The sequence below is a fragment of the Hypanus sabinus genome, chromosome 4 (genome assembly GCF_030144855.1).
Source record: "Hypanus sabinus isolate sHypSab1 chromosome 4, sHypSab1.hap1, whole genome shotgun sequence".
Lineage (NCBI taxonomy): Eukaryota > Metazoa > Chordata > Chondrichthyes > Myliobatiformes > Dasyatidae > Hypanus > Hypanus sabinus.
In genome coordinates, this window is record NC_082709.1 from 83,305,906 (window position 1) to 83,331,355 (window position 25,450).

General features: G+C 47.2%; 2 protein-coding genes across 4 annotated transcripts in view; one reads left to right on the top strand and one right to left on the bottom strand.

The window, feature by feature from the left end:
* znf142 (zinc finger protein 142) overlaps positions 1-25,098 on the top strand; it is a 51,277-nt gene extending 26,179 nt beyond the window's left edge. For both annotated transcript variants that reach the window (XM_059967559.1, XM_059967560.1), the window contains 3 exons: positions 9,545-12,794; positions 20,954-21,059; positions 24,609-25,098. In XM_059967559.1, coding sequence (XP_059823542.1) covers positions 9,545-12,794; positions 20,954-21,059; positions 24,609-25,096 — 3,844 coding nt within the window. In that variant the 3' untranslated portion in view covers positions 25,097-25,098. The remainder of the gene's footprint in view (positions 1-9,544; positions 12,795-20,953; positions 21,060-24,608) is intronic.
* The window catches only part of LOC132392948 (obscurin-like protein 1), a 225,440-nt gene that overhangs the window by 20,519 nt on the left and 179,471 nt on the right, over positions 1-25,450 (bottom strand). Inside the window, exon 31 of one of the 2 annotated variants that reach the window (XM_059967557.1) lies at positions 20,058-20,760. The exons of the other annotated variant lie outside the window; for it this stretch is intronic. Coding sequence (XP_059823540.1) covers positions 20,738-20,760 — 23 coding nt within the window. The 3' untranslated portion in view covers positions 20,058-20,737. Of the gene's footprint in view, positions 1-20,057; positions 20,761-25,450 lie in introns of those variants that run through there. 2 annotated transcript variants of the gene reach the window in all.

Below are 25,450 nucleotides of genomic sequence, written 5' to 3' on the forward strand. Positions count from 1 at the left end.
TTGCAATAAATAATAAGATTATCAGTTACTATTATTAAATAAATATTATACTGTAAAGTGAGGGAAAGTATAAGATGACTTGGCAGATGAATAAGTGACTGAGAAACTGGTCCGGGGCAGGGTTTCAGATTTCTGTGTCATTGGGATCTCTTCTGGGAAGGTATGACTTGTACAAAAGGGACGAATTACATCTGAACCCGAGGGGGACCAATATCCTTATTTGTAGGTTTGCTAGAACTGTTGTGGAGTGTTTAAACTAATTTGGAGGAGGGATGGGAACCGAAGTAATAGAGCTGTTGGTTTACAAGCAGAGGCAGTGTGTGGTGGGACTGTCAAGAAGGACAGGCAGATGGGGCAAAATTGCAGTCATTGGGAGGAGTTGTAGTGTAAATGGGGGGAAAATGGACAAGGATGTGGATACAGGATTGTAAGTTTAATATATGAATGTGCCTAGTATATGGAATAAAGTAGATGATCTTGTAGCACAGTTAGAGATTGGCAGATATGATGATGTGGGTGTCACTGAGATGTGGCTGAGTGAAGATTATAGTTGGGGGCTTCACATCCAAGGACACACTGTGTATCGAAAGGACAGGCAGGTAGGCAGAGGGGGTGGGATGGCTCGGTTGGGAAAAAGGGAAATGAAATCCTTAAAAAGAGGTGCATAGGGTCAGAAGACGTAGAATCCTTGTGGGTAGAATAAGATAGTGCAGGGGTGTAAAGACCCTGATGGGAGTTATGTACAGGCCTCTAAACAATAGCCAGGATGTGGGCTGTAAATTACAACAGGATATAAGAGGCTTGACAAAAGGGCAATGTAATGATGGTCATAGGGGATTTCAGTATGAAAGTAGATAGGAAAAGTTAGGTTTGTGCTGGATCCCAAAAGAGAGAATTTGTAGAATCCCTAATCTGCTGCCTATTACACCGCTGATGTTTAGGACAGCAGTGAGGATCCTCCATCTCGGTTTTCACTATTGTCAGTCATGCAAGTTCCAGGTGGATACTCAGGAATACTGTCACACTCAGATGCAGAAGGATCCTTCATTGCTGTTTCTGTAACAGTTTTGTTTTACCAGTCAGGGTTGTTAGCCCTGAGATGAATCCCTGAACCTGGAGGACCGGTGGACCATTCTCAGTCTGGAGTCTACCCTTTGACCTGTTTGGCATGAGTGACCATACCAAGAGCCAAAACATAAACTCCAGCCTATGTAGCTCTCTGGATCATTGAGACGCGCAAGCCTACAAATCCTGTGACAAGGTTGTGGTCCTCTTGGACAGTCGAATGCCTATAAAATGGCTTTTTAGAGCAGCTTGTAGTTGAGTTCACTTGAGGATCTGCTATTCTGCATCGGGTGATAATGTGATGAACCAGATTTGATTAGGGAGCTTAAGGTAAAGGAACCATTAGGAGACAGTGATCTTAATAGGATAGAATTCACTCTGCAATTAGAGAGAGAGAGAAGCTGAGGTCAGATGTATCAGCATTACAGTGGAGTAAAGGGAATTACAGAGCATGAGAGAGGAGCTGGCCAAAGTTGATGGCAGAGCAGCAATGGCTGGAGTTTCTGGCAGCAATTCAGAAGGCGCAGGATAGATACTTCACAAAGAAGAAGTATTCTAAAGGTAGGATGACAAAACCGTGGCTGACATGGGAAGTCAAAGCCAACATAAAATCAAAAGAGAGGGGGTAGTTAGAGGATCGGAAAGCTTTTAAGGCCAACAGAAGGCAACTCAAAAGCTATGGGGGGGATTAAAGATAAAGGTAAGCTAGCCAAAAATATCAAGGAGGATACCAAAAGCTTTTTTAGATGTATAAAGAGCAAAAGAGAGATGCAAATGGATATTAGACAGCTGGAAAATGGCACTGGAGAGTCAGTAATAGGGGACAAGGAAATGGTGGACAAACTGAATAAGTACTTTGCATCAGTCTTCCCAATGGAAGGCAGCAGCAGTATGCCAGAAGTTCGAGTGTCAAGGGCAGAAATGAATGAAGTTACTATTAATAGGGTGAAGGTGCTTGGGAAACTGAAAGGTTTGAAGGTAGATAAATCACCTGGGCCAGATGAAGTACACCCTAGGATTCTGAAAGAAGTGACTGAAGAGATTGTGGAGGCATTATTAATGATCTCTCAAAAATCACTAGATTCTGGCATGGTTCCAGAGGACTGGAAGATTGCAAATGTCACTGCACTCTTCAAGAAAGGAGGAAGGCAGAAGAAAGGAAATTACAGACCAGTTAGCCTAACCTCAGTGGTTGGAAAGATGTTGAAGTTGATTGTTAAGGATGTGGTTTCGGGGTCTTTGGAGGCATGTAATAGGCCTCCAAATATTTACATAATGGTTTTCCTAAGAGAAAGTCTTGCCTGACAAATGTTTTAGAATTCTTTGAGGAAATGACAAGCAAGGTAGACAAAGGAGAATCGGTGGATGTTTTGCTCTTGGATTTCCAGAAGGCCTTTGACAAGGTGCCGCACGTAAGGCCGATGAGCAAGCCTTACAGAAAAGGTACTAGCATGGATATATCATTGGCTAATTGGCAAGAGGCTAAGGATGGGAATAATGGGCACCTTTTCAGATTGGCTGCTGATGACTAGGGGTATTATTCAGGGAGTTTGGTATTGGAACCACTTCCTTTTACTTTGTATGTCAGTGATTTGGATGACGGATTTGGTTGCTTTGCGGGCAAGTTTGCGCATCAATATGAAGACAGGTGGAGGGATAGTTTTGAGGAAATAGAGAGGCTACAGAAGGACTTGAACAGATTAGGAGAATGGGCAAAGAAATAGCAGATAGAATACAGTGTTGGGAAGTGTATGGTCATGTACTTTGGTTGAAGGTATAAAAGCATTGATTATTTTCTAAATGTAGAGAATATTCAAAAATCCGAGGTGCAAAGGGACTTCAGAGTCCTTGTGCAGGATTCTCTAAAGGTTAGTTTTGCAAGTTGAGTCAGTAGTGAGGAAAACAAACACATTCATTTCAGGAGGACTAGAATATAAAAGCAAGGATGTAATGCTGAGGCTTTATAAAGCACTGGTATGGCCTCATTTGGAGTATTGTGAGCAGTTTTGGACCCCTTATTTAAGAAAGGATGTGCTGAGATTAGAGAGGGTTCAGAGGAGATTCACGAGAATGATCCTGGGAATGAAAGGCTTATTGTGTGAGGAGCGATTGATTGCCCTTGGCCTTTCAGGTTTGTAGATAATTGGGCTTTGTTCCAGGGAAGGTGGGATCTGTTCCGAAGGGACGGTTTACACCTGAACTGGAGCGGTACTAACATTCTTGCAGGTAAGTTTGCTAGTGCTTCTTGAGGGGGTTTAAACTAAATTTGCCGGGGGCGGGGATCCAGAATGTGAGAGAGAATAGCGAGAGGAAGAATAAAGGACAGGTGGGGACTACACAGTTCCGGAATATTAAGTGTGTAGTAGAGAAAGGTGAGGCGTAACAAGTGATAAGGAGGACACATGTACAGAGGGATGGTCTGACGGAACGTGGAGTTAAATGTGTTGAAAGAATAGGTAAATTTAGGAAGGACAACAAAATTCTAGGGGCGTATAGCCCGATGGGAGTTCAGGGAGCTGGGTTAAGCACAATAGGCAGCGATTCAAACAGAGAGAGGAGAAATGGGCTAAAAATTCTATATCTGAATGCACGAAGTGTCAGAAATAAGGCGGATGAGCTTGAAGCCCAGGTGCGAATGGGTAACTATGATGTTGTTGGGATAACGGAGACATGACTGCAGGGAGATCAGACCTGGGAAATGAATGTACAAGGGTATACATGCTATCATAGGGACAGAAATGTGGCCAGAGGGGGTGGGGTGGCCCTGTTGGTGAGGAATGAGATTCAGTCCTTTGCAAGGGGGGACATAGGGTCAGGAGAAGTAGAGTCTGTGTGGATAGAACTGAGGAACAGTAAGGGCAAAAGGACCCAAATTGGTGTTGTCTACAGACTACCAAACAGTAGCATGGATATTGGGCGTAAGTTGAATAGGGAGTTAACATTGGCATGTGGCAAAGGTAATGTCGCAGTAGTTACGGGGGATTTCAACATGCAGGTGAACTGGGAGAATCAGGTTGGTGCTGGACCTCAGGATAGGGAGTTTGTACAGAGTGCCTACGGGATGCATTCTTGGAACAGCTTGTATAAGAGCCGACCAGGGACTATTCTGGATTTAGTGTTATGTAATGAACAGGATTTGATAAGCAATCTTACAGTAAAGGAACCATTAGGAGGTAGTGATCATAATATGATAAGTTTTTATCTGCAATTTGAGAAGGATAAGGGCAGCTCGGAGGTGTCAGTGTTGCAGTTGAACAGGGGAAACTATGGAGCCATGAGAGAGGAGCTGGCGAAAGTTGACTGGATGGATAGCTTAGCAGAAAAGGCAGTGGAACAGCAATGGCAGGTATTCTTGGGAATAATGCATAAGGTGCAAAATCAGTTCATCCCCTAGAGAAGGAAGGATTCAAAGGGGGGAAAGGGGCCACAGTGGTTGACAAAGGAAGTCAGAGATTGCATAGCATTTAAAAAAAAGGAAGTATGACAGAGCTAAGGTGAGTGGGAGGACAGATGATTGGGAAGTTTTTAAGGAACAACAGAACTTAACTAAAAAGACAATACGGGGAGAAAAAATGAGGTACGAACGCAAGCTAGCCAGGAATATAAAGGAAGATAGCAAAAGCTTTTTTAGATATGTGAAGAGAAAGAAAATAGTTAAGAACAATGTTGGGCCTTTGAAGAATGAATTGGGTAAAATTGTTATGGGAAACAGAAATGGCAGAAGAATTTAATGAGTACTTTAGATCTGTTTTCACTAAGGAAGACAGAAGCAATCTCCCAGATGTATGGATGGGCCAAGGACATAGGGTAACAGAGGAAATGAAACAGATTGACATTCAGAAGGAAACGGTGATGAGAAGACTGATGGGACTGAAGGATGACAAATCCCCAGGTCCAGATGGTCTGCATCCTAGGGTACTAAGGAGGTGGCCCTGGAAATTGCGGATGCATTGGTAATCATTTTCCAATGTTCCTTAGGTTCAGGATCAGTTCCTGAGGATTGGAGAATGGCTAATGTTATCCCACTTTTTAAGAAAGGAGGGAGGGAGAAAACAGAGAACTATCGACCTGTCAGCCTGACATCGGTGGTGGGGAAGATGCTAGAGTCCATTATTAAAGATGAAATAGTGGCATATCTAGATGGCAGTGATAGGATTCGGCCGAGCCAGCATGGATTTACCAAGGGTAAATCATGCTTGACTAACCTGTTGGAGTTTTTCGAGGATGTAACCAGGAAATTAGATGGGGGAGATCCAGTCGATGTAGTGTACCTCGATTTTCAGAAGGCATTTGATAAGGTCCCACATAGGAGATTGGTGGGTAAAATCAAAGCTCAGGGCGTCGGGGGGAAGACATTGACATGGATAGAAAACTGGTTGGCAGATAGAAAGCAAAGGGTAGCGGTGAATGGGTGTTTCTCGGAATGGCAGGTGGTGACTAGTGGGGTGCCACAGGGCTCGGTATTGGGACCACAGCTGTTTACAATTTACGTCAACGATTTAGATGAAGGCATTGAAAATAGCATCAGCAAATTTGCTGATGATACTAAGCTGGGTGGCAGTGTGACATGGGATGAGGATGTTAGGAGAATTCAGGGTGACTTGGATAGGCTGGGTGAGTGGGCAGATATTTGGCAGATGATGTTTAATGTGAATAAGTGTGAGGTTATCCACTTTGGGAGTAAGAACAGGAAGGCAGCTTATTATCTGAACGGTGTAGAGTTAGGTAAGGGAGAAATACAAAGCGATCTAGGAGTCCTTGTTCATCAGTCACTGAAGGTGAATGAGCAAGTGCAGCAGGCAGTGAAGAAGGCTAATGGAATGTTGGCCTTTATTACAAAGGGAATTGAGTACAAGAGCAAGGAAATCCTATTGCATTTGTACAGAGCCCTGGTGAGACCACACCTGGAGTATTGTGTACAGTTTTGGTCTCCAGGGTTAAGGAAGGACATCCTGGCTGTAGAGGAAGTGCAGCATAAATTCACGAGGTTAATTCCTGGGATGTTTGGACTGTCTTACACAGAGAGGTTAGAAAGACTGGGCTTGTACACACTGGAATTAAGGAGATTGAGAGGGGATCTGATTGAAACGTATAAGATTATTAAGGGATTGGACAAGATAGAGGCAGGAAATATGTTCCAGGTGCTGGGAGAGTCCTGTACCAGAGGGCATGGTTTGAGAATAAGGGGTAGGTCATTTAGGACAGAGCTAAGGAAAAACTTCTTCTCCCAGAGAGTTGTGGGGGTCTGGAATGCACTGCCTCGGAAGGTAGTGGAGGCCAATTCGCTGGATGCTTTCAAGAAGGAGCTAGATAGGTATCTTATGGATAGGGGAATCAAGGGATATGGGGACAAGGCAGGAACCGGGTATTGATAGTAGTTGATCAGCCATGATCTCAAAATGGCAGTGCAGGCTCGAAGGGCCGAATGGTCTACTTCTGCACCTATTGTCTATTGTCTATTATCTATTTACTCACTGGAATTTAGAAGAATGAAGGGTGGGGGGGAATCTCATTGAAACCTATCAAATATTGAAAGGACTTGATAGGGTAGATGATTCCTATCATGGGGGAGTCCAGAACCTGGGTGCACAGCCTCAGAATAGAAGGACATCCATTTAGAATGGAGATGAGGAGGAATTTCTTAAGCCAGAGGGTGGTGAATCTGTGGAATTTGCTGCTACAGCTGTGGAGGCTAGGTCATTGAGTGTATTTAAGGCAGATGTTGCTAGGTTCTTGGTTAGTCAGGGCATAAAAGATTATAGGGAGAAGGCAGGAGAATAGGATTGAGAGGGATAGGGATCAGCCATGATGAAATGGCAGAGCAGACTCGATGTGTCGAATGGCCTAATTCTGCTCCTTTGACTTATGGTCTTAAGGTCTAAGTGGGACAAAATGAGAACAAAAAAAGAAAAGAAAAAAATCGAGTTCCTGAAAATTAATACTTTATTAAGTTCTATCAAAATTTGATTAAAATTGAGTGATATTAGAGAAGGAATATGTTGAATAATTACTTACTAGCTCTGTGGGATTTTCAGAATGTGAGCTACCTCTTTTATAAAGATGAATGTAAGTTTGGAAAAGAGACTTTACAAAGTATTAATAGTGAAGTAAATAATGGGATGTAAGAGTGCCCAGTGCCTCAGAAAATATGGTTTATTTTGCAGGATGTGAATAGCTGTGGGTATGAAAGGGATGTCCCTTTAGAACAGAGATAAGGAGGAATTTTTTGTAGCCAGAGGGAGGTGAATCTGTGGAATTCATTGCCACAGGCGGCTGTGGAGGCCAAGTGATTGGGTACATTTAAAGCAGATAGGCTCTTAGTCAGGGTGTCAAGGGTTACTGGCAGAAGGCAGGAAAATAGGCTTGATAGAACAATAGATCAGCCACGATGGAATGGCAGAGCAGATTTGATGGGCCAGATGGCTCAATTCTGATCCTATGTTTTATGGTCTTGTGGTAACAAATTTCCAATAGCCAACCTGAACTGACTTTTGTTTGGAAAAATTGTCCACACTTTTCTGCTGCTTGAGAATTGCGAGGGGGAATTGGGGAACAGTAGCCTGGATAACCTCTCATCTGCTGCCTGGGCATTACAAAATGCTTTAAGGATGAAGTGAAAAAATCAGAGAGAGTCAGTGTAGATTTCCAAAGGTAGGAGATACATTCTAAATTTGATTATTTCAAAGCTCAAAGTAAACAATCCTGAGATTCATTTTCTTGCAGGCATGCTCAATAAATCCATAATAGAATAATAACCATAATAGAGTTAATGAAAGAGCAGGCCAACTTGGGAGTTCAGCCAGTGTGCAAGAGACAACCAACTGTGCAAATACAAAAAGGAAGAAATAATAATAATAAATAAATAAGCAATAAATAGCAAGAACATGAGTCAATAGATTGTGGGAGCATTTCAATGATGCCGCGAGTGAAGTTATCCCCTCTGGTTCAAGAGCCCGATGTTTGAGGATAATAACTGTTCCTGAACCTAGTGATGTGGTCCTGAGGCTCCTGTATGTTCTTCCTGATGGCAGCAATGCGAGTCGAGCATGGTCTGTGTGGTGGAAGTCTCTGATGTTAGATGCTGCTTTCCTGTAACAATGCTTCGTGTAGATTTGCTCAATCGGGAGGGCTTCACCCACGGTGGACTGGCCTGGCACTACTTTTCCCTTAATTGCACTTGCATGTTGGGCACAGGACAGGTCTTCCGAAACAATAACACAGAGGAATTTAAATTTGCTGACCCTCTCCACCTCTGATCCTCCGATGAGGACTTGCTCATGGACCTCTGGTTTCCTTCTCCTGAAGTCAATAATCAACTCCTTGACCTTTCTGACATTGAGTAAGAAGTTGTTGTTATGGCATCACTAGGCCAGATTTTCAATCTCCCTCCTATATCCTGACTCCTCACCAAACTGATTTCGCCTACTACAGTGGTGTCATCAGCAAACATTGGAGCTGTGCGTAGCTACACAGTCATGAGTGTAGAGTGAGTAGAGCAGGGGGCTAAGCTCACAGCCTTGTGGTGCACCTGTGCTGAGGGAAATGGTGGAGGGGATGTTGTTGCCAATCCGAACTGACCGAGGTCCGCAAGTAAAGAAATCGAGGATGCAATTGCACAAGGAGGTTGTGAAGCTTATTGATCAGATTTACTGGAATGCAGCCTGGGCATGGAACAGAAGGCATTCCTTATCTTAGTATAGCAGTGGTCATGTGTTGGGACCTCCGGTGCTACAGGTTATATGCTGACAGTAATTGAGCAGGGTTTTCTTCAAGCAAGCCCGTTTGTAGTCCCCAACTATGATTTGAAATGAGTTGGAATGGACTGTTTTTTTTGGAGATATAATTATGCAATACCTCAAACACTTGATTATAGTCAGCCTCTGGTGGTGTGTAAATTGTAACTAGAATTATGGAGGAGAACTCCCTAGGTAAATAGAACAGATGATGTTTGACCGTTAGGTGTTCAAGTTCAGGGAAACGCAAGATGATGGCCTAAAATAGAGTGTCAAGAGGTATTATTCATATGTACTTCTAAGCAAGGATCAGTCAGGGCTCTAGAGAGTTGCAGGGTAGCCAGGAAATAGCTGAAAAATCTCTAAGGGGAGCTAGAAGGGGGCATGAGCTGGCTTTGGCAAGTAGGATTAAGAGAAACCCCCCAAGATGTTCTACATATATTTGAAGAAGAAGAGGAAGGCAAGAGTGAGGGTCAGCCCAATCAGAGAGAGTAGGGGAAACGCGTACCTGAAATCGCAGGAGGTAGGGGAGGTTCTTAATGAATACTTCATTTTAGTATTCACCAGTGAGACGGACTATGATGAATGTGATAGAGTAAATCAGGCTAATGTACTTCAATGGTATGGAACCATAGAATTATTACTCTCTCTTTCTCACTCCCCTCTCCCACCCTTTCCACCACCACACTCCTCTACCCTTCCCCCTTCCCCAATCCCTCCTCTACCCCCTCCTCTTTCCCCTCCAGGTATCATTGCAACCAGTGTTCCTACCGCTGCCACCGTGCCGATCAGCTCAGCAGCCACAAACTACGGCACCAGGGCAAGTCGCTCATCTGCGAGGTGTGCGGCTTCGCTTGCAAGCGCAAGTATGAGTTGCAGAAGCACATGCAGGTGAAGCACTCCAAGGACTACCAGCTGCCGCTGCACCAGTGCCAGTACTGCAGCTACCAGACGCAGTACAAGCAGGCGCTACTCAGCCACGAGAACTGCCGGCACACGCGCCTCAGGGAGTTCCGCTGTGCCCTCTGCCCCTACCGCACTTTCAGCAACACCAGCCTCTTCTTCCACAAGCGGAAGACCCATGGCTACGTGCCGGGAGACAAGGAATGGCTGGAGAACTATGCCAGGGAGGAGATGGCCATGAACTCCACCCAGAACCTGCTGACATACAGCGATGCGAGTGTTCATCTTTCGGGTACAGCTAGGTCCGAAACGGCATCCTCGAGGCAGAGCAGCTTTACGACTACTGGAAGGGATATCGACCTTGGACTCGTTGCCTCTAGGCCAGATGAAGGACCACAGGGCATTTCTGCCCCGTCGGAAGTGGTGTGCTTGGGGCAGCACCCGGTGTTCCCCACCGACACAGAGCGAGCAAGCCCGGCCGTGAGCGTGGAGCCTGGGGAAGCCGGCACTGAAAGCAGCCAGGATGCGGAGAGGGAGCTTCAGGAGGGCATGAGTGGGAGCAGCTCGCAGATGGAGGAGGTCTTCGGCACTCAGCTGGGGTTCCCTCACACTCCATCAGAGGAGGTGTCAAAGCAAGTGTCCAGCTCCCAGCTGACACCTTTGGACTGCTGGCCCCCGTGTGAGACCAGCGCCATGTACAGAGACTTTGGACTCAACGCTGCGGATGTCGACCAGGCGGATCTTGGTGACGATGATGCTGACATCGGAGAGCAGTGTGGTGAGGAGGAAGGTGGAGAGGGAGGCCGTGTCCTAAGGAACCCAGAGAAACTGGGACAAAGCATTGACGTCTTCATGGACGAAGGACAGGACGTAACCTATGAGCTTTCAGAGAAGACCGGAGAGCCCAGCCAGGAGCTGAACAGTGCATCTGCCAGTGCGACCTGTGCCAATGTGCCTGCAGATGGAGATCAAGTCTCCATTGAATTCCATGGCGTGGAAGCCCCCGAGTGGGATGATAGTCCTGGGCCCGAAAACCAGGGCAAGGTGCGGCTCTCCCCGTCCGAGTGTGAGATCAAGGCCCTGAGGAAACAGGATAAGCAGCAGGCCCAAGCCCTGGTCCTGGAAGGACGAGTGCAAATGTTGGTGGTGCAGACCAACGCTCAGGTCTTCAAGTGTGAGAACTGCTCGTACATCACCAGAAAGGAGCGAGCTATGGTCCTCCACACCAAGTCTGGCTGCCAGAGCAAGAAGACACCGCTGGTATGCGGGGCCTGCGGGGCCACCTTCAAGCAGCAGCGAGGTCTCAACACTCACGTGCAGAAGAAGTGCCCCGTCACCATTAAGAAGCACAAATTATATGCTCGCCAGACCGGAGTGAAACCACCCACCACCCTGACGAGTGGGGAGGGCGAGGACGTGGACGTGTCACTGAGCACAGATCCAGATAAGACTGCTCAGCCGCCGTGCCAAACTGCAGGGCTCTCCGGAGTTGAAGCACCGCCGTTCGAAGGTGGTGCACAGCGTTTCCGAGACCTGGAAGACAGGAACACCTCACTGGAACAGCCAGCAGCTGCTGAGAAAGAGCAAGTTTCCGAGAAGACACCGGCTAATGGGGAGAACTTACTCCCAACCCATGAGGAAGTGACGTTGGCCAACAAGGAAAAAAGCCAGAAGTCAGGGAAGGCGAAGTTCACATCAGCCAGGGGGAGGTATTCCTGTACCTCATGCCCCTTCGTCTGCTCCAGTGAGGCAGACATGGCCGGCCACATGTCCGAGGGCTGCCCACGCTGCCCCAAGATGCCCTGTGGGGTCTGCGGGTTGCTGTTCCGCTCGGAGAGGGCTCTGAAGAACCATCAGGCTGTCAAGCATGCTGAGGAGGACAGAGAGGAGGGAGAGGGGTCTCCCAGCGAGGGTGAGGGTAGCCCGGAAATGCTGGAGGGGAGCAGAGTCTCCAGGGAGGAGCCCGGCGCTGGCCAGCAGTGCAGCAGCCGGCGGCGTTTTTCCTGCCCGACCTGCACGTTCAGCTGCTGTCAGGAGCGGGCCATGGGCACCCACCAACGCAAGGGCTGCCTGAAACCTGGCCAGCTCCAGTGCGCCCTCTGCTCCTTTGTCTGCAAGTCGGAGGCAGCCCTCGAGCACCACACCCGCCTCCACGGCGTCCAGGGCAGCTGCAAGCGCCCGCGACTGACCTGCCGCCTCTGCCCCTTCACCTGCAAGCAGCCCCGCTGCCTGAGGCAGCACGTGGCGATCCGTCATGAAGGCGTCAAGCCCCATCGTTGCCGCTTCTGTGACTTCGGCACCACCCGGCGCTACCGGCTGGAGGCGCACGAGTCCCTCCACACCGGGGTGGGCCGGCTCTCCTGTGACTCCTGCTCCCGCACCTTCGGCACAAGCTCCAAACTGCGCGTCCACAAGCTGAGGGTGCATGAGCGGCGGCCCACCCACTTCTGCGCCCTGTGCGACTACAGTGGCTACAACCGCAACGACATCGCCCGGCATGTGTCCAGCTGTCACGCCGGGCAGCCCAGCGCCGCCTGCAGCCGCTGCCCGGCCCGCTTCAGCTCACAGGGCGCCCTGAAGCAGCACCGGCTGCGGCGGCACCGGGAGAGGGGCCGGCACGGCTGCCCCTCCTGCCTCTTCGCCTGCCGCAGCGAGGCCACCCTCCGCAGCCACGTCCAGCGCCGGCACCCGCTGCTGGAGTGCCCGGCCTGCAAGCAGCGGTTCCCCGGCCGCCAGCAGCTGGACGAACACCGCAAGGTCCACTTCGGCCATCGCTGCCCGCACTGCCCCTTCGCCAGCCGCGAGCGGCAGCAGCTCATCCAGCACCTGCTCGACAACCACGAGGAGGGCGAGGAGGGCGGAGGCGCCAAGCCCTTCCGCTGCCCCTTCTGCAGTTTCTCCTGCCGCCACCAGGTGGTGCTCGACTACCACATGAAGGGCCATGGGGGCACGCGCCTCTACAAGTGCACCGACTGTGAGTACGCCACCAAAAACCGGCAGAAGATCACCTGGCACATCCGCATTCACACCGGCGAGAAGCCCTACAAGTGCCACCTCTGCCCCTACGCCTGTGCTGACCCCTCACGCTTGAAGGTGAGCAGATTGAAGGCATGTACACCAGGTCACACGGAGGGCCTCGGTGCCCTCCAAAGGGTCCAGCTGATTCCCTGAGGGTTTCGCTTCAGGAGTTCCACTAAGGGTCTTAATTTTTGGCAAAGTTTGCTGATGACATTGGTATAGGTGGTGTTGTAGACAGGGAAGAAGGTTATCAGAAATTACAGGAATATTGAACGTCTGGGTAAGTGGGCTGAGGATTGAAAAATAGTGTTCAGGTATGTGCAAGCTGTGGCATTATAGAAAGTCAAACGAGGCTTGGCTTTGTTCAGTGTGAACAGTAGGGCAACACACACAAAATGCTGGAGAAACTCAGCAGTGCAATAGTTCCATTTAATAATAGAGAAATGTCTGCAGTATACATGCTAAATTCTTGTTCTTTGCAGAAGTCCATGAAAACAGAAGAGTGCCCTAAAGAATGAATGACAGTAAAAATGTTAGAACCCCAAGGCCCCCTACTTCCCCCTCCACGCACAAGCAGCAGCAACCCACCCCCACCCATTTCTGCAAAAAGCATCAGCACCCTCCACTCACCAAGCAAGCAATAGCAAAAGCCCCAAGAAAGACCAAGATCTGCAGTACAACGAAAATTCTCTCCCTAATAAGGGAGGCGGTTGAGGCAGCTACAATAGAAACACTTGGATTGGGTCGGGTTTACTATCTTTGACACGTTGTGAAATTTGTTCTGTGCCGGCAGTATGGTGTGAGCAAAAAATGACCACAAGTTGCAATAACAAAGCATGCAAAAGGAGAATAGCGAGGTGGTGTTCATGGATTGTTCAGAAATCTGATGGCAGAGGGCAAGAAGCTCGTGAGTCCATTATTAAGGATGCGGTTTCAGGGAACTTGGAGGCACATGATAAAATCGGCCAAGTTCAGCGTGGTCTCCTTAAGGGGAAATCTTATCTGACAAATCTGTTGGAAATCTTTGAGGAAATAATAGCCAGGATAGACAAAAGAGTGGGTGTTGTTTACTTGTATTTCCAGAAGGCCTTTGACATGGTGCTGCATTTGAGTCTGGTTAACAAGATAAGAGTCCATGGTATTACAGGAAAGATTCTAGCATGGGTAGAAGACTGGCTGCCTGGCAGGAGGCAGTGAGTGGGAAGAATGGCCTTTTCTGACTGGCTGCCAGTGACTAGTGGCATTCCACAGTGATCTGTATTGGGACCACTTCCTTTACGTGGCACGTCAATGATTTGGATGATGGAATTGATGGCTTTGCGGACAAAACAAAGATGGGTGGAGGGGCAGGTAGTGTTGAGGAAGCAGGGAGTCTGCAGAAGGTCTTGGATGGATTGGGAGAAGGGGCAAAGAGGTGGCACATGGAATACAGTGTAGGGAAGTGTATGGTTATGCACTTTGGTAGAAGAAATAAAAGCGTAGACTATTTTCTAAAGTAGGAGAGATTTTAAAAATCAGAGGTGCAAAGGGACTTCATTTCGAGAGGACTAGAATATAAAAAACAAGGATGTAATATTGAGGCTTGATAAGGCATTGTTTAGACTGCATCTGGAGTGTTGTGAGCAGTTTTGGGCCCCTTATCTGCGAAAAGATGTGCTGGCATTGAAGAGGGTCCACAGGAGGTTCATGGGAATGAAAGCTTTCATTTGATAACTCTGGGCCTGTACGCACTGGAGTTTAGAAGAATAACCTATCAAATACTGAAAGGCCTAGATACAGTGGATGTTTCCTATAGTAGGGGGGGGGGGGGGGGTCTAGGACCAGAGGGCGCACCCTCAGAATGTTTAAAACAGAGATGAGGAAAAATTTCTTCAGCCAGAGGGTCGGGAATCTGGAATTCATGTCAAAGATGGCTGTGGAGACTAAGTCAATGGGTCTATTTAAAACAGAGGTTGTTCATTAGACAGGCATGAACAGGTAAGGAGGCAGGAGAATATGGGCTGAGAGAGAGAATAAATCAGCCATGTTGGAATAGCAGAGCAAACTCAATAGGCTGAAAGGCTTAATTCCGCTCCTATATCTCATGGTCTTATAAGCTGTTCCTAAAGTGATGAGAGTGGGTCTTCAGGCTCCTGTATCTTCTCCCTGATGGTAGTAATGGGAAGAGGGCAAGTCCTGGTTGGCGAGGGTCCTTAATGATGGGTGTTGTCTTCTTGAGGCATCGCGTTTTGAAGTTGTCCTCGATGGCGGGGAAGCTGGCTGAGTCTACAACCCTCTGCAGTTTCTTTTGATCCTGTGTTTGGGATATGGACTGAATGTCTGATGGTTTAATTAGTATTGGGATATGGGCCAAACCCAAGTAATTAAGGATAGCCAGGTGGTACGTGGTTGGCATGGACTCATTGGGCTGACGGGCCTGTATCTGTGCTCTAACTCTCTGGGACTCTATGATGTAAAACTGAGGCATCAACAGCCTCCCCCAGCAGCATTTTTCCCTGCCTTTAAGTGCCTTTAAACAGTGAAATTTAGATATAATCAACTAATTTAAAATTATTAAAATTGAATACATTTTATGTAAGTTTAAACTTTGGACTATGGAAGGAATTAAAATAAGTGAGGTCACTGTGAATGCACTGACTGTAGCTGGTGTACAGCTGAGAGGCCAGGTGGGAAGTGACTTGACGTGCCCAGAGGTGGTATGAGAAGCTCACCACTGCCCTCCAGCTCACTCTCTACGTCCTTAGAGCGACACACAGGCAGGAGATGCAGACTGTAGCCAGCTGACAGTCCCCCGTAGTCCTACGAAGTGCGATCCATCCCAAACAGGAGCACTTGATGGCACTGGGCTTGTACTCGTTGGAGTTTGGAGGAATTGGGAGGGGTGGGTTTCATTGAAATCTAACGAATATTGAAAGTCCTTGATAGAGTGGATATAGAGAGGATGCCTCCTATGGTGGGTGACTCTAGGACTAGAGGGCACAGCCTCAGTAGAAAGACATACGTTTAGAACAAATGAGGAGAAATTTCATTAGCCAGAGGGCAGTGTGTCTGTGGAATTCATTTCCACATACATCTGTGGAGGCCAAGGCTTGAGTAGATTTAAAGTGATGTTGATATGTTTTTGATTAGTTAGGGTGTATAAGGTTACAGGAAAAAGCAGAATGGATTGAAAGTGATAACGAATCAGCCGTGATGGAATGGTGGAGCAGACTTGATGGGCTGAATGGCCTAATTCTGCTCCTGTGTCTTAGATCTAATGTCCTGGGAGTAAATCTGCTCAATTTCACTTTTTACTGTGCCTCCAATCCGTTAATCATCTGCTTGTCCTTCAGATTTGATGACTCAGTTTTTACTCCAATAATCTCATTTGATCAATTTATGACCAGACAATGATTAACTCCCTCCTGTAAATGATTTCTTGATACGCAATGCTCAGCTAGAAACTTAGAGTCATAATTAGGTGCCAAAGGTGGCTGCTTGGTTAATCCGGGGTAGAGATTGTAATCCAACCTATCGGATTTTAGGAAAAGCCTGCTCCATTTTGCACCGGACAGCAAGCCTTAGAAATATGCCAGCACAGAACAGTACAGACTCTTCAGCCCATGATGTTGTGCTGACCCTTTAAACGACTCCAAGTTCAATCTACTGCTTCCCTCCTGCATAGTTCTCTATACTTCATTTTATTCAGAGATACAGTATGGAACAGGCCCTTCTGACCCAATGAGCAACTTGTGTGACCCGAGCCTAATCACAGGACAATTTACAATGACCAATTAACCCACCAACCAGCACTCCATAGACTTAGGGAGGAAACCAGGACACCCGGAGGAAACCCATATGATTCAGGGTGAGAACATACAAACTCATTACAGAAGGTGTCGAATTGAACTGTGAATTTTGATGCCCCGAGTCATAACAGCATCGCGTTAACCACTATGTTACCGTGGCGCCTTGTCCACGTGCCTGAACAGTGTTCCGGGTTGAAACCGCTTACCGGGACTAAGTATACTAAGGAATAGGCAGTATAGAGAGGTGTAAGGAAAGAGTAAAGCAAGAGCTGGTCGGAGATAGATGGGTCCAGATGAAGGGGGTGATGGGCAGATGGGGGGGTGTTGGGGAGAGTGAAGAAAGGGTGCCAGAAACTTAGAGGTGATATGAAACTTAAAACACTACAGGTCCTTTGGCCCATGATGCTATAAGAACATAAGATATAGGAGCAGAATTTAGCCCATCGAGTTTGCTCCACCCTTTCATCACGGCTGATCCATTTTCCCTCTCAGCCACAATCTTTGCCTTCTCCCCGTATCCAGTGTTTTAACCTCCAAGATCAATCTAACGCTTCCCTCCCACATAACCCCTCCATTTTTCTTTCACCCATTTGCCTATTTTAAATGTCTTTTAAAAGTCCTTAATGTATCTACATCTACTGCCTCTCCTGGCAGTGTGTTCCATGCACCCATCGCCCTCTGTTTGTTTTAAAAAACGCCTATCTCTGACTTCCCCCCTATATTTCCCTCTGATCACCTTAAAAGTATGCCCTCTCATGTTAGCTATTTCCTCCTGGGGAAAAAGGTGCCGGCTGTCCTCATCATATTCCAGACCTTGTCACATCTCATCCTCCTTCACTCCAAACAGAAAAGCCCTAGCTCACTCAACCTTTCAAGTATAGTTCACAATGAAAAAGTCATGTTTTTGTAACACCTTTTACAAAGTTGTTATCTTAAAGCAATGTATGGGCTGGTCTTTGACCAACTCTGACTATGGAAGCACAAGAGATTCAGGCTAACTGTTGTTGATCTCAAACAGCTACTGAATATTGAAATGCCTGGATAGAGTAGACATACATAGGATATTTCCATCAGTAGGACTAGAGGGCACATGCTCAGAATAAAGGGACATCCCTTTAATCCAGGGGCAGGGGCCTGCACAGTACTGTAATAGCGCAACAATTTACAGCGTCAATGATAGGAAGATCAGGGTTTAATACCGCCGCTGTCTTTAAGGAGTTTGTAAGTTCTCCCATGACCGCATGCATTTCTTCTGGGTGTATGTGGATATATCCAACATTTGAAAGAAGTTAGGGTTAGTGAGTTGCATGCCAACACTTGTGGGCTGTTCCCCAGCACATCTTTGTACTCTGTTGGTCATTGACGCAAACAACACATTTCATTGTATGTATCGATATAAGTGACAAATAAGCTAATCGTTATCTTTTTCATAGCCTTATGAATGATTTAGCTGTAGGCAAAACAGCAAACAGTCTTTTTCTGCTGAGGATGGGTGAGTCTAGAAAGGAAGGGCAAAGGATTAAATATTTAAGGGTGACCTGATGGGAAACATTTTTTCTCGGGGTGGTGTGAGTGTGCAACGAGCTGCCAGTGGAAGTGGTGAATGCAGGTTCGATTGCAACATTTAAGAGAAAGTTGGATAAGTGCATGGATATGACGAGTGTGGAGGTCTAAAGTCCAGGTGCAGGTTGACAGGACTAAGCAAAATAACAGGTTTGGCATGGACTAGTACCCCAAGTGTTACACAAAGACAGACGTGTGCCCACCAGTACTGTGCCTCATTGTCAGGTGAAAAGCCATACTCAATGTTAACTGAAGGCAAGCTCCACAAAGCCAGCCCATGAACACAATCTATCACTGAGTTCAGGAGCTTCATTTGAGATCCTAACCGTAACCACTGGCATTCCTGCACCATGATGAGTGGCTGGTTTATTCTTAACCTTGAGGCTTTGATTAGAAAGGGTATCAAAAATTATGGGAAGAAGGCTAGAGAATGGGGTTGAGATGGATAATAAATCAGCCATGATCTAATGGTGGAACAGACTCGATGGGCCAAATGGCCTAATTCTGCTGCTATATCTAGTCTCATGTTGGTGGTACTTGTTATCTAAACTCTCTGCCTTTCATTGCCAAATGCAGATTCACCAGGTGGAGAGAAAAACATAGAACATAGAATAGTACAGCACAGTACAGGCCCTTTGGCCCACAATGTTGTGCCAACCCTTAAACCCTGCCTCCCATATAACCCTCCACCTTAAATTCCTCCATATACCTGTCTAGTAGTCTCTTAAATTTCACTAGTGTATCTGCCTCCACCACTGACTCAGGCAGTGCATTCCACGCACCAACCACTCTCTGAGTAAAAAACCTTCCTCTAATATCCCCCTTGAACTTCCCACCCCTTACCTTAAAGCCATGTCCTCTGTTCTGAGCAGTGGTGCCCTGGGGAAGAGGCGCTGGCTGTCCACTCTGTCTATTCCTCTTAATATCTTGTATACCTCTATCATGTCTCCTCTCATCCTCCTTCTCTCCAAAGAGTAAAGCCCTAGCTCCCTTAATCTCTGATCATAATGCATACTCTCTAAACCAGGCAGCATCCTGGTAAATCTCTTCTGTACCCTTTCCAATGCTTCCACATCCTTCCTATAGTGAGGCGACCAGAACTGGACACAGTACTCCAAGTGTGACCTAACCAGAGTTTTATAGAGCTGCATCATTACCTCGCGACTCTTAAACTCTGTCCCTCAACTTATGAAAGCTAACACCCCATAAGCCTTCTTAATTACCCTATCTACCTGTGAGACAATTTTCAGGGATCTGTGGACATGTACCCCCAGATCCCTCTGCTCCTCCACATTGCCAAGTGTCCTGCCATTTACTTTGTACTCTGCCTTGGGAGTTTGTCCTTCCAAAGTGTACCACCTCACACTTCTCTGGGTTGAACTCCATCTGCCACTTCTCAGCCCACTTCTGCATCCTATCAATGTCTCTGCAATCTTCGACAATCCTCTACACTATCCACAACACCACCAACCTTTGTGTTGTCTGCAAACTTGCCAACCCACCCTTCTACCCCCACATTCAGGTCGTTAATAAAAATCGCAAAAAGTAGGGGTCCCAGAACCAATCTTTGTGGGACCCCACTAGTCCAATTCGAATGTACTCCCTCCACCATGACCCTCTGCTTTCTGTGGGCAAGCCAGTTCTGAATCCACCTGGCCAAACTTCCCTGGATCCCTTGCCTTCTGACTTTCTGAATAAGCCCACCGTGTGGAACCTTGTCAAATGCCTTATTATGATCCTTACCCTGTTGACAATCTCCTCAGTTCTCACTTGAAGCTTTGTAAGACAGTAGTCAGACTGCATTTGGAGTACTGCGAGCAGATTTGGGCCCTGATGTAGAATTGGAGAGTGTGCGGAGGAGGTTCATGAGAATGATCCCAGGAATGAAGGGATTAAAATATGAGGAGTGTTTGATGACTCTGGGCTTGTACTTACTGGAGTTTAATGTATGGGGGGGGGGGGGGGGGGGAAGGCTCTCATTGAATATTGAGAGGCCTAGATTGAGCAGACGTGGGGAGGATATTTCCTATAGTGGGGGAGTCTAAGACCAGAGAGCACAACCTCAGACTAGAAGGATGTCGCTTCAGAACAGAGGTGAGGAATTTCTTTAGCCAGAGAGTGGCAAATCTGCGGAATTCCTTGCCACAGACAGCTGTGAAGTCCACATCAATAGATATATTTCAAGTTGGAGTTTAATTGTCATTGAGCCATACATTGAGTCAAACGAAACAGTGTTCCTCTGGAGTCAAGATGCAAAGCACAAAGCCGTGGTCACACACAGCACACAGTACGTATAATTATGATAGCAGAAAAATATAGTTACAAAAAACATTAAAAAATAATGTAGCTGCAGTCAGTGGGTTTCATGGCCAATAGATTGTTGGTGCATTCTGGAACTACGTTTCTGCAAGAACAGCACACAGCAGCTGCTCATCTTACGCAAGTGCAGCTGCAGATGAACACAGTCTTCCACCAAGCTAACATTCAGGGGAGGCACCCCCGGGAAGGGCCAGCTGCCACTCAACAGGGAATCCGGCAGCACAAGCCTGCTTCCGCATCTCCTTCCATGTTGGCAGCAACAGGCGACCCTGAAGTATGAATGAGGCCAATAAACCAGTGAATCAGACTCGCGGAACTCTACCACCATCCAGCAGGGTCTTGTGATTGTTAACAAAAACGTCCCAGATTACCTGCAAAGTGAGGATTGATCAGTAAGGGCGTCAAAGGTAATGGAGAGGAAGCAGGAGAATGGGATTGAGAGGGATAATAGATCAACTGTAATTGAATAGCAGAGCAGACTCGATTGGCCAAATGGCCTGATTCTGCCCCTAAGTTTTATGGTCTTTTGTTGTTGCGGCTCACTAACTAAACTCTGCATTTCAGTACCACATGCGGATTCACCAGGAAGAGAAGAAGTACCTGTGTCCAGAATGTGGCTATAAGTGCAAGTGGATAAACCAGCTCAAATACCACATGACCAAGCATACAGGTGAGGGCTGGCCAAAGCACTCAGTATCCCACCACACTCAGGAGCTTATCACTTCTGCAAGTGGTCTTTTTACAGAAAAACTCTCTCCCTTCCTCAGGTGACTGTGAGGTAGAATGGAACAATATATTGCACACATTGAAAACCCATGTGGATGTTGCTAACCAGCTCCTCCAGTTGGGGGAGCCACACCTCATATTCTGTCTGGGTAGCCTCTAACCTAATGGCATGAACATCAGTATCTCTAACTTCTAGTAACTTCTCCCCTCCTCCTCTTACTTCTCTCACTCTTCCGTTTTCTATTCTGGATCCCCCTTACCCTTTCTATTGCCTCCTCTATAGCTATGATGAAGCCACACCGGTTGGAGCAACAACTCATTTCATTTGGGTAGCCTCCAGTGTGATGGTAAATTCTCCCCTCCCCCTCCTCTCTTTTCTACATTCTGCTTTCTGGTTCCTCCTTACCTCTTCTCCTCCCTTGCCTATCAACTTCCTCTGGTGCCCCTCCTTCCCTTTCTTCCCTGCTCCTCTGCTCTCCTATCAGATTCCTATACCTCTTTCACCTTCACCTCCCAGCTTCTTACTTTATAGCCTCTCACCTGGTCTGACCTATCACATTTCCCATTTCAATATATCCATCCATAGCCTCCTCCTCCATTGTTGGGATAAGGCCACACTTAGGTTGGAGGAACAACACCTTGTATTCTGTTTGGGTAGCCTCCAACCTGATGGCATGAACATCAATTTCTCAACCTTTTGGTAATGCTCCCCCCTTCACCATTCCCTATCCCCTTGTCCCTCTCTCATGTTATCTCCTTGCCCACTCATTACCTCCCTCTGGTGCTCCACCTCTCCCCCTTCTTTCTTCCATGGCCTTCTGTAACTTTCACCAACCAACGTCCTAACTCTTTGCTTCATCCCTCCCCCTCCAAGTTTCACCTATCACCTGGCATTTCTCTCCCCTCCCCCCACCTTTCAAATCTACTCAGCTTCTTTTCTCCAGACCTGACAAAGGGTTTCACCCAAAATGTCGACTGTACTTTTTCCCAAAGATGCTGTCCAGCCTGCTGAGTTCCTCCAGCATTTTGTGTGTGTTGTTCTGGATTTTCAGCATCAGCAGATTTTCTCCTGTTTGTGATCTATCACCTGCCAGCTTGTACTCCTTGTCCCTTTACTTTCCAGTCCTGATGAATGAATTTGACCCAAAACATTGAATGTTTATTCCCCTCCATGGATGCTGCTGGCCTGCTGAGTTCCATCAGTGCTTTGTGTTTGTTCCTCTCCAGTCTCTCTCTCCCCCCTCCCCCCCTCATTCTCTCTCTCTCTCTCTCTCCCCCCTTCATTCTCTCTCTCTCTCTCTCTCTCTCTCTCTCTCTCTCTCTCTCTCTCCCCCTCTCCCTCTCTCTCTCTCTCTCTCTCTCCCTCTCCCTCTCTCTCTCTCTCTCTCTCTCTCTCTCCCTCTCTCTCTCTCTTTCCCCTCTCTCTCTTTCCCCCTCCCTCCTTGAATACCAGATAAGGCTTCCAGTTTTAAAGGAATGCAAACAATGATATGAAAGTTTATAAGTCATCTGGTTATTATGTGTAAATAACTGTAATGTCACAGGTAGTAAGACTAATGCTGTAATTGAGTGCACGGCTGGGGCATAGTATTTATTAATCCTGTTGGTGTGGTCAGCATGGTTATTTAGTATTATACAGCACAGAATCAGACCCTTCATCCCAAATCATCAATGCTGTCCATCTCAGCTATTATGAACTTGCCTAGAAATTGTCATTGCTCCTGGTTACTTATACAGGATGTACTTGTTCCCTGTTAAAAGTGACCTTTTTGTCCTCGGTTAGAGTGTCTGGTTAACAGTGTTGCTCTAAGAACACTACAGCACAGTATTTTGTCCCACTATTTTGTGCCAACCTTTTAATCTATTCCATGATCAATGTAACCCTTCCCTCCTATGCAGTTCCATTTTCTTACATGCATGTGCCAAAGAGTCTCTTAAATGTTTCTAATGTATCTGTCTCTTCTAAAATCCTTGGCAGTGCATTCCAGGCATCATTCTGTGTTTAAAAAAAAACATACCTCTAACATTTCCCCTAAACTTTCCTCCACTCATCTTAAGATGATGCCAGCAACACACACAAAATGCTGGTGGAACACAGCAGGCCAGGCAACATCTATAGGGAGAAGTACAGTCGACGTTTTGGGCCGAGACCCTTCATCAGGACTGAAGAAGGGTCTCGTCCAAAATGTCGACAGTGAGTCCTGACGAAGGGTCTCGGCCTGAAATGTCGACAGTGCTTCTTCCTATAGATGCTGCCTGGCCTGCTGCGTCCACCAGCATTTTGTGTGTGTGCTTGAATTTCCAACATCTGCAGATTTCCTCGTGTTTAAGATGATGCCCTCTGGTATTTGGCTGTTACTGCCCTGGGAGAAAGTCTCTAGCTGTCCACTCATGCTTCTCAGCTTGTATTAAGTGTCTACCAAGTCGCTGCTCATCCTTCTTCACTCCAAAGAGAAAAACTCTAGCTTGCTCAACCTATCCTAAGAAATACTCTCTAATCCAGGCAGCATCCTGGTAAATCTCCTCAGTGCCTTCTCTAAAGCTTCCACATCCTTCTTATAATGAGATGACCAGAAATGAACGTGTTCTGTCAGAGTTTTATAAAGCAGCAACATTACCTCAGTCCCCCAGGTAAGGAAGGCCAACACTCCATATGTCTTACTGATGACCCTATCAAATTGCACGACAACTTCAAAGGATCTGTGGACGTGAATTCCCAAGATCTCCCTGTTCCCAACATTGCCAAGAATCCTGTCATTAACCCTGTATTCTGCCTTCAAATCCAACCTTCCAGAGCGAAGCACTCACTTTTCTGGGTTGAACTCAATCTCCCAACTAATGAAGGCCAAAGCACCCTTTCGTAGGAATGACATCATGGGGCTGGAAAGAGTTCCAGGAAGATTTACAAAGCTGTTAACACAAACACAAGGTTTGGCAGTATTTCCAGAGGGGATGAACAGGTGAGACCCTTCAACAGGACTGGAAAAGGAGGCAGAAGCCAGAATAAGAAGGTGGAGGGGGAGGGGAAGGAGTACAAGCTGGCAAGTGATAGGTGAAGCCAGTTGAAGTGGAAGGTGGGTGGGTGGGGGAGAAGTGGATTAAAGTAAGAAGCGAAGAGGTGATGGTGGAAAGGTAAAGGGCTATAGGAGGAGGAATCTGATAGGAGAGGATAGTGGACCATGGAGAAAGAGAAGGAGCATGGGAACTAGAGGGGAGATGAATGGCAGGTGAAAAGAGTGAGTATGCAAGGACTCGAGGGCCTGAGCAAAAGACCATAAGACATCCGAACAAATTAAGATATTCGATCCATCGAGTTTATTCCATCATTGCAAAATTTCCAAAGGGAGTATCTGGGACTTAATTTAGGGAAGTCAGGACCAATGAACGGTAAGGCTGGTTTCTGTGCTACATTCTCTGACTTTAAGCACCGTACTGTACGAGATTACGGTGCTGGATGGGTGTACGCTGCTAACCATCTTGTTGTTGCTTACAGGAGCCAAGCCCTACCGATGTGACCAATGCGATTATTGCACAAACCGGGCAGACGCACTGCGCACCCACAAGGAGACACGTCACAAAGAGGCGCGCAGCTTCATCTGTGAGCAGTGCGGGAAGGGCTTCAAGACCCGCTTCCTCCTCAAGACCCACCTGAAGAAGCACAGTGAGGAAAAGCCCTACGTGTGCACTGTCTGCCGCCGGGGCTTCCGCTGGCAGGCTGGCCTCCGGCACCACTACCTCACCCACACCAACGAGCACCCCTTCTTCTGTCGCCACTGCAGTTACAAGGCCAAGCAGAAGTTCCAGGTGGTCAAGCACATCCAGCGGCACCACCCGCTCAAAGCCACCGATGACCTCAGCGAGGGGGTGGGCAAGGTGCCGATCACCCATGCCCTGGCTGCCCGTGACCTGGGCAGTGGGGACCCCCAGCCTACCCTCCCTCAGAATCCGGTGGGCACTGACAGTCTGGTTGCGAGCTCGTGAACCCTTTGGGAGTGAAAACCACATATCAGGCCATCTCACACTGCCTGGTCTCTGCTGATATTCTCAAGAATGATGGTTTATCGCGAGGAGTGTGTGTGTGTGTGTGTGTGTACACGTGCTCTGCTTCAAGCCCAAAGAAAGGCGACCAGTTTCATTGGAGGTATCTACTGAGACTGAATCTCACTGCACTGCCATAAACGACAAACCGAGCATCTCTGGCAATTCTGGGCATGTGCCTTTCAGCCGAGCACTTGCACTGCACCTTACTGAAGTAGGGTTTTCTGACTTGTTCCCCCGCCCCCTCCCCATCACAGCACTGTGGAGCAAGTCGCAAGGGGCTTCTGCATTAAAGGG